Source organism: Amblyomma americanum, chromosome 7 (genome assembly GCF_052857255.1).
Source record: "Amblyomma americanum isolate KBUSLIRL-KWMA chromosome 7, ASM5285725v1, whole genome shotgun sequence".
Lineage (NCBI taxonomy): Eukaryota > Metazoa > Arthropoda > Arachnida > Ixodida > Ixodidae > Amblyomma > Amblyomma americanum.
This window is the reverse complement of record NC_135503.1, coordinates 142,394,936-142,407,960: the sequence shown is the minus strand read 5'-3', so window position 1 is coordinate 142,407,960 and position 13,025 is coordinate 142,394,936. Positions and strand designations below refer to the sequence as shown.

Below are 13,025 nucleotides of genomic sequence, written 5' to 3'. Positions count from 1 at the left end.
TACATTATAGTCCACTTTATCTGGATGCATGTTTTTTGGGCAGAGGACGGGCACATGTCTTGGTGTCCCTCGTCAAGGTGTGCGTACGGATCGACACCTGTCTTGAATTTTCCGCTTTTTGATAGTGCACTTTGTTTTTACAGCATTTTATCAGATACTGTTTCTTACTAATCTGGAATAGTAATATGTTTTTAATTTACTGCAAGTGCTTAACTCCAGCTGAAGCTGTGAGCGTTAATCATGTCGAAATAAGCACGTTGTTATGTTCACGCTTCCCAGCGAAATAGCAATGCTACTTATTCTCCGTGGATCGCCGTCCGTCGTGTGGTGGTGTGGTCGCGGTTGCCCGTCGACTTGGCCAGTGCACCGATTTCTTTTAGCGCGCTGGTTGCTGGCGAACCACCTGCAACGTTAATGCCTGCCGGAACTTCATACCACCCTTCTGTCTTTGAGCAGCTTGACCTGATGTTCGGGCACTCATGTGCGCGCTCGGTTTCTGACCTAAGGCGCTCCCGCCGCGGAAAACTGTCAAGGATGCCGGCTGCCGTGGTTTCGCTCTAACGACTGTCTGCAAGAACTCCAGGTAGGAAGTTTCGGACGTCGTTACTCCTGTCCTGCGCGTTGGATAATATGCGAGGGGTGCCTAAACGTGCGCAGTAGGACCGAGGCAAGGGCAGAGCACATTTGATCCCGTTTCGCGGATGAATCGACATGCGTGCACGAGCAAACCATGCGTGCAGTGTTTGTGGTGGCGCGCTCTCGCGACATTTCGAGCATTCCAGTCGTCTTTCTCCGGCAGTCGGCCTGTCCTTTCGGCGGTCGTCACCATCCTAATGCATTTCCAAGGTTTCTTCTTCTGCTGTCGACGACAGTGTGAGCTATCGGGCTGCCGTGAGGAGCGAGAGTCGTCCTTGCCTATGTTCTATTTTTCTCTTGCGTGATACGCTGCGGAAGCGTCATGGTTTCTTTTGAGTGACGAATCGAAGTACGGGGGACCAGGAGGAAAAAAACTTGCTTGAGAAGTTCCGCCAGTCTAGGACGTCGAACAAGTGGAGAACATGCTTCCACGCGCTTTGCCGTATTACCTACAAGACATTGAATCGAGCTGCGAGCACATGTGTACGCTATATTGCCACTTGCCGTTCCTTTCGCTAGTGCTGCAGTGTCGGATAATGTCAAGGCTCTTTGCACCGCTGTTTCTTTTCACAGCTAGGTGTCCTTTTGCTTCCTCGACCTGGCGTAAAAACGTTGCCGCGAGCACACCGAGTGAGTCTCAGAGGCGAGCTCCTTGTTCTTGCAAGCAAGATGGTAACGGCCGCGGATGCGATTAAGCTTTCAAGACGTCAAGTGTCAGCGCTCTCTCCGAACTGGTTTGTTGACGGCTGCTTGGCAGGATAAAAGCGTTGTGCGCCACCTTTGTTGTAGCATTTGGAACAAAAAAAAATTGAGATAGTTTAAGTGACCACTGTCAGTCAGCTCTTGTAAGGAATTGTGGTGGTCAAGTTGAAATCCTCATATTCGCTTTGCGAGGTGTAATGGTGCCCCTACTTGCCTTGAACTTTGTTTTGTGCGTACCGGTACACCACGAGATGGAAAGGCCTTACATGCTTTCAGGGATGTGGCTCAGATGTTGGCAACGGATCAAGATTTTTACTGTAGCAGTGTTTACTTTCGAAGTGCATTTCCTTTGCAGTCAGAGGTGGACAGAGTGATTTGTTTCTTCCTCACCTTGATACGCTTGCATATAATTGGTGCAGGTTGATTGTGTATCACAGTGCACCTTAAACCAGTGGCAAATACAGAGGTGGTAATCCCATCTCACCCTGTTTCTCCAGTAACCTCTGTATTGGGACATGTTTTTAGTTTTTATTAGGTGCGCTTTTGCTGTACGATCATGTACCGCTGCCCACAAACTTAACACAAATGCTCGAGCAAGGGTCAACTGACATTAGCACCACAGAGTAGTGTTCCCTAATTAATGCTTAGTAAATTTGAGTTTCTGCGTGGGTCACGTGCTTGTTTTGTGTTCGTAACTTTATGGCTGATTACTGTGTATTTTCATGCACAAATAAGCCAGTAAGGGAAGCATCTAAATGCAAAGCATAAGCATTAGGTTATGCCTTTTAAGGACACGCTTTCATCTATGTGCTGTGTTGACCTCCATTATTGAGAGTGAAAAGGCGTGAGGCATTAGTGCAGCATGCGTGAAATTTTTGAAAGCATCAGACCAGTTTTAGCCGCCTTTGTTGCAGCATTGGTACAGTCGTGTTGCTGTGACATGCTTAGAATTGCGATTCAAATAATCGTGGTAAATGGACTATTTTCTGAGCAAAGTTGTGTCCACAAAACGAAATTGGTTGCACTGTAGTCATCAATCCGCTAGGCTTCATGTTTGAAAGGCTGTGGCCTTTAAGTCTGTATGCAGTGTCGCAAGTTCTGGCTCGCTTGGTATCCATTAATTCAGTTCAGTGAAGCACTTCAGGCATAACAGTGCGTAGCTCAGCCTTTGCCAAGGCAAAGCTGTGATGTTTGAGCAAAGCGGAAAGATAACATGGCACTCTGTAAAGTGATGCATGCTTTGTCTGAGAACACCAATGCTGCTCCCAGGCTTCTTTGTTACTTTACATATTTTATATACCATTGCGCCTTGGCTTCCTTTCATGGCAGGGGTCTGAAAGACTCGGCCCTCAAACCCTTGTCATGCAGCCCACAGGGCCGCAAGATTGCAGCCTCCGGTCTGGAAAAACATCTGTTCTTCTCCCTTTTTCACTATTTGATGACCTAGGATCACAAATAATTTTTCAATGTCAGTCATGCCTGCCTCTGTCAACAGCTAGCCTTTTGTAAAAAGTGCCTAGAAATTAGACTACTGCAGAAAAACTGAAAAGACTGGGAAAAAAAAAAAAAAAACTCTGTTCACGAGTGGCCTTCTTTGCTGGGGCTTCTGACTTGTTTTTTTTTGTTTTAATTTACATTTACAAGCTTTGTCAAAATTTTATTTCCCGTTTATTACTTTTTTTTAAGCATTGGTCCCCCCCACCGCCTTTTCTCTTTCTTTTTCGGCCATTGGCCCCCAAGATACGAAGTTAGCCAATGCAGCCCAACTCACGAAATGATTTTTAGACCTCTACTCTCTGAGGGTCATCTGCTACATAACCATTTCATCGTGGCAGGCTTAGTAGACGTGTAAGCAGTTTAGGTTTTGTGCACTGCAGCTTTTCTTTGGGGTAAGCGTCACAGTCTGTTGGCTTGTGGCAGGCCATGAGGCAGCTCCGCCAAGCTGTCTTTCCAGTTAACTGTGCACCTTTCAGCCTTTCCCCCAGTTGTCTATGTTTTGATTTTAAAGGTGGTTTTGCCTGACCTGCCTTTACTACTTTTGGTTAGCGTCATGCTGGGAAATGCCTGGTGGGTCGTATTGTGATGTCATCGTCTTGTGAACCTGTGTGAGAACTGAAATATGCGCCAGCTGTGCCTTGCTCATACACTCCATGTGTAATTTTTCTCATTCACATTTGGCCACTTTCCACCTAGAGGAGCCCCTACATATTGTCATAAAACTTAACCTATTTGTTCCGAAGCCAGAAATTTAAAAAAGAAAATGATATTTTTCTGTATTATTTCACTTCACAATTCAGAATTATCCTTTTATTGTTAGAAATATTTTTCTCATCAAGGACTTTTGATCCATCCTACAATGCCTATAGGATACTAGGCAAATTCACTACCTGTTACGTGTGGTGACGCTTCAGGTATATGACATCGACTTCAGAATCACATCTATCATCACACGCGATGGTTTCCTTATGACAATGTGCAAAATTTTTGTTTTTCTTGCAGAATAGTTGGTGGGGTCGAATTTCAAAAATGGCATCCAGAGAAGACTGACAGATCTCTCTCAATGCGCACAGGGCATTTAAAACTGAACTCACATAGCACATCCCTTGCACTGGAAACGTTTAGGCCCTCTTGAACCTATGCTAGTGGGAGCATGCTTTTGCACAATTAACTTTTGGTGTTACTGTGCAAAAAAGCCGTGTCCTATATGTGGGACGCTAGGCATATACGTGTTTACTATGCTTGATGTGACAAAAGGCACTGTAGTTCGTGTCTAGTAGGAGTCATTGCTTCTTTGCTTATTTTCAAATCCCACACTCAACATTCAGTTCCTTACTGGGTAGGCACACAGGAACTTGAAGTTAAAAGCAAGTTCAGTGCACTTGAAATGTGATGAGGACGGAGGTCGAGCCCTTAAAATCTTGTTGTTAACACAGTAGTGGAGCTGTAAAGGAGCGTACATGTGAGGAAAAGTTAATCGGGGATGACTGAAAACGCTACTGTAAAGTTCATTTCATTCAGCTGTCACTCTGAGAGACAGCAAAGATTGGAACATCAGATATGTGCATGGAATGGTGGTGTAGTACAGCAGTGGTGTGTACACATCAGACCGTGGATTTTTTTATTTGTTGCAGGCATGGAGGAAGTGGAAGAATGCGTTCCCATGCCAGACCTGGATGCGGATGCATTCTACACGGAACCCGATGATGAGGGGCAGCCGCTGGAGCGATGGCTCAACGACGACGAAGGGCCGCTGGTCTTCTACCGTGTCAACTCGCAGGTGAGTGCATTTTGGCATTCTGGGACATCGACTCGAGCTAGACACTATTTCTTCATCATATGAAACTGTTGGTGTTTTACTTTGTTCTATTATTTTCGCAGTGAGCTAATGGCATGCACGAAGCTTTCTGTGGACATGCGGGAATCAGTAACTGATTTAGATTCACTGTCCAAGTCCTCTCAGATGTGCTCATTTACTTATTTAAATAATACTGCCAGCCTTTGAACAAAGGCCCTTGGCAGGAGTGGGTGCCACATAAAATGCACGTTGACAAGCAATGACAAGGACAGAGTTTGTTACTAAAAATGATTTTAAAGCATCTTCAAAAAAAGACTCGAGTGTTGGACATTCCATGACAACGCGGCTCAGACTATTCCATTCTCGAACGGTTCATGGGAAGAAGGAATTTTTGAAACTATTAGTCCTGCAATTAAAATCTGAGCTTGGGGGTGCCTGGCCTTCCTGGTTGACCTAGCTGCAAGGAGTGGTGCTTGTGGAACTGTTACAGGTAGTTGAGATTAAGTTGTGTGCACGAAACATACATCAGGTTAGCACATTTGGTTGCGAATGGTACTCATCTTCAGCTGCAAGGATGTTTGCCTTTTTCTTTTTCTCTTTGCTTATCCTCACAGCTACTCTTGCATGCCTGCTAATCGTTTCCCTGGTAGATGCACCCCTTATAGATTGCTCTGTGACACCTGCTCATGTGGTGTGTAATTTAAATTAAACCAGAGGTGCAAAGCAAAAGAAAACTGGCAGGAATGCTTCCGTGCTCACTCTAGTTCCTTTTTGCATGTCCTGTGGTCAAAAGGTTTGTTATGATCTGAGGAGGTGCACTTACAAACACACCTCACTTTCCACATGTTTTAAATTGTGTACTTGATGTTGCATTTGCTGCTTTTGAAGTGGAATTATCGAGTGAAAAATGCTCCACAGAAATCACCTGTAATCTGTACCAGTGACCTCCGAGTGTTTTATCCCTGTGCCTACTTCCTTTGGCCACATTAATTTTCTTTCATTTTTATTTGCATCGAGCCTGCAGTAGCTTTGCGTGTGGCATCATAGGCAAAAGTAAGAGACCCCCCTCTCCATGTCCCAACTCGTACCATTGTGCTTGGGGGCACCACCTGACAGAGCACTTCTGGTGTCGAGAAGGGCTCACTGTGTGGGTTCCTAGAGTGCAGGCAGCTACTGTTGACAGCAGTATGCTCATGTCAATAGCAACATGACTGCACATATACAGTAGTCATTTATAGTTAGTGTGTGTAGATAAGTGGACAACACTAGTGCTTGCAATAATAGCCCACTAACATGCAACTGCATCACCGCGAACTGGAGCAAGGCATTGGTTTGCTTGAGAGCAGGGTGACTGTCTGTGGTTTACACATGCTTGTCTCTCGGGTGAGGGAGCAGTTGAAAGTGAACATGCCGTGGTGTCACTCTTCACCCCCTTATCTCATCTCCTTCAGGTGCTATTTCACTCACTCACTCCCTGTGCCTGCAGGACATCATCTACAAGGCGAAGAAGAAGCGACCCAAGATGGTGGGCCGCTACCTGATGGGGGACGTGCTTGGCGAAGGCTCGTACGGCAAGGTCAAGGAGGTACTCGACTCGGAGACCCTTTGCCGGCGAGCTGTTAAGATTCTCAAACGCCGCAAGCTGCGCAAGATCCCCAACGGCGAGCAGAACGTGCAAAGGTGGGTCAGCCCTCTGCTGACTGCGTATGTGTAGTGCGCTCGTAGAGTTTTGTGCTCACAGCATGTCAGGCCAAGTGTGGCTTGCCGGAGTGCTTCCCTTATCTGCAGTGGTGGCGACACCTTCAGGCAGTTGACGCACAGCCACTCTGGGTCAGTAGTCGGCTGATACTGGTCGGCGTATTGCCAGCAGTGGTGATTTCTATGATGTCAGCATCATTGTCATGCCGTGCTGACCCTGATGGCCGTCCGGCAGTCTTGTCAGCAGGAGTAGACTCAATAGGGTGGTTTCACATGAGATTGTTCGAAAGGGGGCTGGTCAGTCTCATTATTTTACTTGATATCTTTATATGTTGTTGCCTGATGACCAGAATGAAGGGATCTGTAACTCGTTTTGCCCAAATCAGTTTTTTCTGTACAGTAAAACCTTGATGATACAAATTCCTCGGGAGCTCGCAAAATGTTCGCATCATCCCGAATTCGTATGATCCAAAACAAACCATCTTCAACACGAAAATGCACAAGAACTTTATTATGCTTGACTACTTCCGTCCAAAAAAGTATGTAATGCACTGGTGCTCTTTCCTCCCCTCAATGTCGCTGACCAGCCCTGTCTCAAACGCGTGAAACCGTGCAGCAGTTTCGTCGCTCACATTCCCGGCATCGACGGTTCGGTGCAGGACATCAAGAGCGTCAAAGGATTCTGCCAGTGATGGCGGTTGGTCTGACACATCGGCATCTTCACTGTCACTGTCAGGCTCCTCGAGTTCATCTCCGTCTGCTTCATTGATTAACTCTTCCATGGTTCTTAACCCGCATGTAGCAGCGTCGTCATCCACGGTTAAGAAGTCGTGAGGCGAAAACTTGAGTTGCGAGACTGTCCCAGCCTTCAATCATGAAATCCTCACCACGGTTTTGATTTTCTCCTGTTGGAGCCAGATCAGGTCCCATGTTGAATCCACATTTTCGAAAACAATTTGAGATTGTGCCTGCAGTCACATTGTCCCAAGACATGGCTAAGAAGTGCACTGCGTCTTACAGACTTATCCTCAAATGCACATCATTGTGCTCAATTTTCGACTAAAGTCCTTTGAAGTGATGCTTAACGTTGTGAATGATTCCAGCATCTACTGGCTGCAGATGGCTGGTAGTGTTTGCTGGCAGGAAACTGTGATGTTATGGAAAGTCATTTGCTTTGGGTGGGCAGAACACTGGCCGACAAAAAGCAAAATCCTTCGATTTTTTATTCAATTTTACGGTCCAGGTTTGTGATGAACTCACGAAATGAATCTGGAATCATCCAGGCCTTTCGGTTCCTTCTGTACAAAACAGGAAAACGTTCTGCTGATTGGAAACACCTCTGCTGATTGGAGTTCCCGATTTCTGTAAGCTGTAGCTTCTCCAAGCTGTCGGTGTTGCAGCAAAAAAGCACTGTCACTCATTCCTTGCTTTTCTGGCTGCCCTGGCATGCCTGGCCTTTCACGCACAAAGTCCTCTCCAGTTGCAGATTGAAGAAGTGGCCCGCCTCGTCGGCATTAAATATGTCGCGCAGCATGTACTCCGAACTCAGAGCCGGCAGCGTGTTCAGCCAGTAGTCAGCAGCTGACTCGTCCACTTTCTTTTCTTCACCAGAGACGGCACAAGTCCGTGCCTCTCTTTAAATCGGTGCAGCCATCCTTCAGAAACCTGGAAACCTTCGATTCCGAGAGAAAGCGCGATGTCAGCTTTTTCTCGCAGTACCTTGCCATCCACGTGGATGCCAGCCGCTGTGACTTCCCGAAACCATGTCAGCAGGACCTCTTCTAGCTTAACGTGCATCGCCCTCTTTGCCTGCTTGATATTGACACCGAAGTTCTGAGCGCTCTTTAAAATAACAACCGCAGCGGTGGCCAAGTGGTTGAGCATCCACCTCGCATGCGGGAGGTGCGAGGTTCGATCCCCAGTGCCACCGGGTACCCACCGGTGATACAATGGGTACAAGCTTTCCCGTGTCTGGTGCTCGGCTTCTTTAGGGTGAAATGCTTGGGAAATGGGTCTTTGACCCCACCTTGAGAAATGGAAAATACCTTGTGTCGTGGCGCTCTTTGGCCGTAGATGCCCTTGAGCCATAAAAATCCATAATCATCATCATCATCACGTTCTTCAATATAACATCTCGCTGCCCAACAATGGTGCAGTGAGTCGATGGTGCCAGCCCTAACTCTTTTGTCAAGTCGGCACGTTTCTTTGCTGGGTTTTCATCGACCTTCTTGAGTATATCAAGCTTCTCCTTAACAGAAAGTGCCTCCCGCTTCTGCAACATGTCAACAGCGAACGATTGCACAGCTTGCGTCTTTGTCACGCTTGGGCAGACCACGTTGAACTCGGCGAAATGCACACGGCAGCGACGAACGAGGGAAATGGACGGGTGCAGCCAGCAGCAGCAGCAGCCTCCTGGCCAGCTCCCAGCAGCTGCGAGACAACTTTTTCGGTAGGCCAATGAGCTGCCAGCAAGTGGGTGACGTAGCCCTGTCAGGCACGCGACTCACCTTGACTCATCGTGTTTCTACAGGCAACGCGTTGTATCTCGTGCCCTTCGAGACTGGTGAAATGGAGGTGGGGGTAGAGAAGGTGAGCGGCGGCAGCGTGCACAGGTGGCTGGTCACGCGTTCGTATCATCCGCGCCGGCTTGCAAAATTGTTCGTGTAATCCCAAATCGTAACGCATTTTGTACAATGCAGACCGTCCAAGACACTTTCGAAATTTGTATCATCCCGAAATTCGGATCAACCATAACCGTGTCATCGAGATTCTACTGTATATACAGAAGTTTTGGTCACTAGGAGTGCCGCGCTTATGCACTCTGCTGTTTCGGCGAACTTTGGGTATGAGAAATTAAAATGTAATAAGAATAGGCATCTGAAGGCATTTAGAGTCACACTATGGACGTTTTAGCCTGTGGCTTGTAATTTTTTGTCTGTTTCAATAGTTTAGTGTTAGTTTTTAAAATTGGTCAAGCTTGGTTCAAGGAATGTTTTTGTAGACTTTTTATATCTTTATTGCAAGAAAGAAATGCACCAGAGGTGCCATAATTAAGCACTTTGTTCTGTGCAAACATACCTGTCAAACCACTTAAGTTCATGATAATAAGTGTTATGGTTATTGTGATATGGTCACACAAACTTCAGGAAAACACAAAACAACGAAAACTTCCAATGATGATTAACAGAGTACCCATTTTTTGATATTTTTAAAACTTTGTCCACATATCCTTTTGTATATCAACATCCAGAAGCAGCATTCCATCATGTTGATGCTGTAGTATTGTTACACCTCCTTCAATGCGTAAAGAACAATGTTTAATGAATTTATACATTAACATTACCCGTCGTGGTGGCTCATTGGTTAGGGTGCTTGACTACTGATCTGGAGTTTTCCGGTCCAAACCCAACCACGGCGGCCACGTGTTTGATGAAGGCGAAAAGGCGCCCGCGTGCTGTGGAATGTCAGTGCAGGTTAAAGATCCCCAGGTGGTCGAAATTAATCCTGAGCACACCTCTTTCTTCCTTTTTTTCTCTCAGTCCCTTCTCTTATGACAGGGCACGCAGTTCAGGTTTTGTCAGAGGTGTGAGACAGATACTGCGCCATTTCCTTTTCCCAAAAACCAATTTTCAATTTTCAACATATAAGTGGTTTATATGTTCATGCAAGGGGACATACTATAACCACATGAAATACAGATATTGACAGCAGAATGGGAGCAACATCTGAACAAATAATTACATGTACGTTATTGATAGTGTCAAGGCGTTTATTTGAAGCACAGGTCGGTTGGTCTTGGTTGTCCGGCGACACAACGGGCACACTCACAGGCGTCGTTCGAAAAACCCAGCTGCACTTCGTCTGCTTCTTCGTTGTCCCGCTTGAACTCGTCCGCTTCTTCGCTGCGCTGCGCCTGTCGGTCCCATTACAATTACTCTCCCTCCGAAAAAGGAGCCATCCTGGCGACTTACGGAGAGGAGAGGATCGGCGGGTCATAGTAAGGCTTGAGGCGCTCAACGTGCACAGTTTCGCGCCCCCGGCGACGGTGGTCCGAAGAGGGAACGAGCGGCTCAACGATATAAGTCACCGGAGAAGTTTGGTGGACAACCCGGTAAGGTCCGTGAAAGCGAGACAGTAGTTTCGTGGCGAGGCCGGGAGTGGAGGAAGGCACCCAGAGCCAAACGAGGGCGCCAGATGGGTATGACGCTGGAGGGTCCGGGGAATCCCGACGGTGCTTCTGATCCCATTGTTGCTGTGTGGTGAAAGAGCGGGCAAGTTGCCGGCATTCTTCGGCATACAGGTGAGCTTCGGAGAGTAAGGTGGTCTCGGAAGGGTCAGGGTGATAAGGAAGGATGGTGTCCATGGTGGATGTAGGCTCCCGGCCATATAAGAGGAAGAAAGGAGAAAACCCCGTTGTTGTCTGAGTAGCTGTGTTATACGCGTACGTGACGAACGGGAGCACTTGATCCCAGTTGGAGTGGGCGGTGTCAACGTACATGGCGAGCATGTCACTCAGAGTGCGGTTGAACCGCTCAGTCATGCCGTTGGTCTGGGGGTGATAGGCGCTGGTGTAGCGATGAACGATTTGGCATTGCTTGAGCAGGGCCTCGACGGCGTCCGAGAGAAAAACACGGCCGCGGTCACTCAGAAGTTTTTTCGGGGCGCCGTGACGAAGAACAAGACTGTGTAGAATGAAGTGGGCGACATCGTTTGCGGTAGCAGATTTGAGAGCCGACGTTTCGACGTAACGGGTGAGATGGTCAACGGCAACGATGATCCACCGATTATTAGCCGAAGTAGTTGGAAGCGGGCCATAAAGATCAATGCCGACGCGGTCAAAGGGACGGCCAGGGCAAGGTAACGACTGCAAAGGAGCGGCGGCGGGGTGGGGAGGTTTCTTGCGACGTTGGCAGGCGATGCATGACCGAATGTACTGACGTATGTAGCGGTACATACCTCGCCAGTAGAATCGCTGACGAAGGCGAGCATATGTTTTCAGTACACCGGCGTGGCCGCATTGTGGAGCGGAGTGAAAAGAGGCACAGATTGTAGCACGGAGGTGTCGAGGGATGACCAACAGCCACTTCCGGCCGTCGGGGAGGTAATTACGGCGGTATAAGAGGCCATCACGAACGGCGAAGTGGTGGGCTTGGCGGCGAAGGGTCCGGGTCGAAGGATGCGGCGAGGGAGTGTTCAGGAAGTTTAGCAGCGAGGTGATCCAAGGATCCTTCAATTGTTCGGAGAGCATATCAGGGATGTTGAACGAAGAGAATTCGTAGGCACAGACGAGGGCAGAGGTTGACGCGCATGGGAGTGGTGAACGAGAAAGGGCGTCGGCGTCTGAGTGCTTGCGGCCGGAGCGATAAATGACGTGTATATCAAACTCCTGGAGACGTAAAGCCCAGCGGGCGAGTCGGCCAGAAGGATCTTTGAGGGAGGATAGCCAGCATAGGGCGTGGTGGTCTGTGACGACATAGAAGGGCCGGCCGTAAATGTAAGGGCGGAACTTGGCAATTGCCCAAATGATGGCGAGACATTCTTTTTCTGTAACAGAATAGTTTGATTCCGCCTTGGTGAGGGCGCGGCTGGCGTAAGCGACGACGTATTCCGGATACCCAGGCTTTCGCTGGGCAAGAACTGCGCCCAAGCCCACACCGCTCGCGTCAGTGTGAACTTCTGTCGGACAGGCGGGATCAAAATGGCGAAGGATGGGGGGAGAGACCAGCAGGCGACGTAAAGTGCTGAACGCGGTATCGCAGGCGGGGGACCAAGACGAAAGGTTCGGGCTGCCGGCAAGAAGCTGCGTTAAAGGGGCGATGATACTGGCGAAATTTCGGATGAAGCGGCGAAAATATGAGCATAAGCCTATAAAACTGCGAAGTTCTTTTAAGGTGGTTGGTTTGGGGAAGTCAGCGACGGCGCGAAGTTTGGCAGGGTCAGGAAGAACGCCGTCTTTGGAGATGACATGGCCTAATATTGTGAGCTGCGTTGCACCGAAGTAACATTTTTTCAAGTTTAGTTGGAGGCCGGCGTCAGTAAGGCTAGTGAGTACGCGCTGAAGGTGGTGCAGATGGGAAGGAAAATCTTTGGAAAAAACGACAATGTCATCTAAGTAACACAGACAAGTTTCCCATTTGAGGCCACTGAGAATAGTGTCCATCATCCTTTCGAATGTGGCTGGAGCATTGCAGAGGCCGAATGGCATCACATTGAACTCATACAAGCCGTCTGGGGTGACGAAAGCGGTTTTCGGCCTGTCGTTCGCCGCCATCGGGACCTGCCAGTAGCCGGAGCGTAAGTCGAGGGATGAAAAATACTCCGCTCCCTGCAAGCAATCCAGTGCGTCGTCGATTCGGGGTAGAGGATAAACATTCTTGCGTGTGATCTTGTTGAGACGGCGGTAGTCCACACAGAACCTGATGGAGCCATCTTTTTTCGTCACCAAGACAACAGGAGAGGCCCAAGGGCTGTGAGAAGGCTGTATTATGCCGCGCCGAAGCATGTCGTCAACATTGTCACGGATGACGCGGCGCTCGCTCGGCGAGACTCGGTACGGTCGCTGACGCAAGGGAGCGTGGGTACCAGTGTCAATTGTGTGAGAGACGGCCAATGCGCGCCCCAAGGAGGGCTGGGAAAGGTCGAAAGAGTTGCGGAAGCGGCAGAGAAGTTCCAAGAGTTGGTCACGGTAAGCGGA

The 13,025-nt window shown here is 48.4% G+C and overlaps 1 protein-coding gene across 4 annotated transcripts in view; it reads left to right on the top strand.

Moving 5' to 3' along the window:
- The first annotated feature begins 308 nt into the window (after positions 1 to 308).
- Lkb1 (Lkb1/serine/threonine kinase 11) overlaps positions 309 to 13,025 on the top strand; it is a 46,219-nt gene continuing 33,502 nt past the window's right edge. For 2 of the 4 annotated variants that reach the window (XM_077629471.1, XM_077629469.1), the window contains exons 1-3: positions 309 to 583; positions 4,470 to 4,615; positions 6,120 to 6,313. In XM_077629471.1, the coding sequence (XP_077485597.1) occupies positions 4,472 to 4,615; positions 6,120 to 6,313 (338 nt within the window). In that variant the 5' untranslated portion in view covers positions 309 to 583; positions 4,470 to 4,471. Of the gene's footprint in view, positions 584 to 971; positions 1,120 to 4,469; positions 4,616 to 6,119; positions 6,314 to 13,025 lie in introns of those variants that run through there. The other 2 variants (XM_077629468.1, XM_077629470.1) reach the window with 2 other exon arrangements.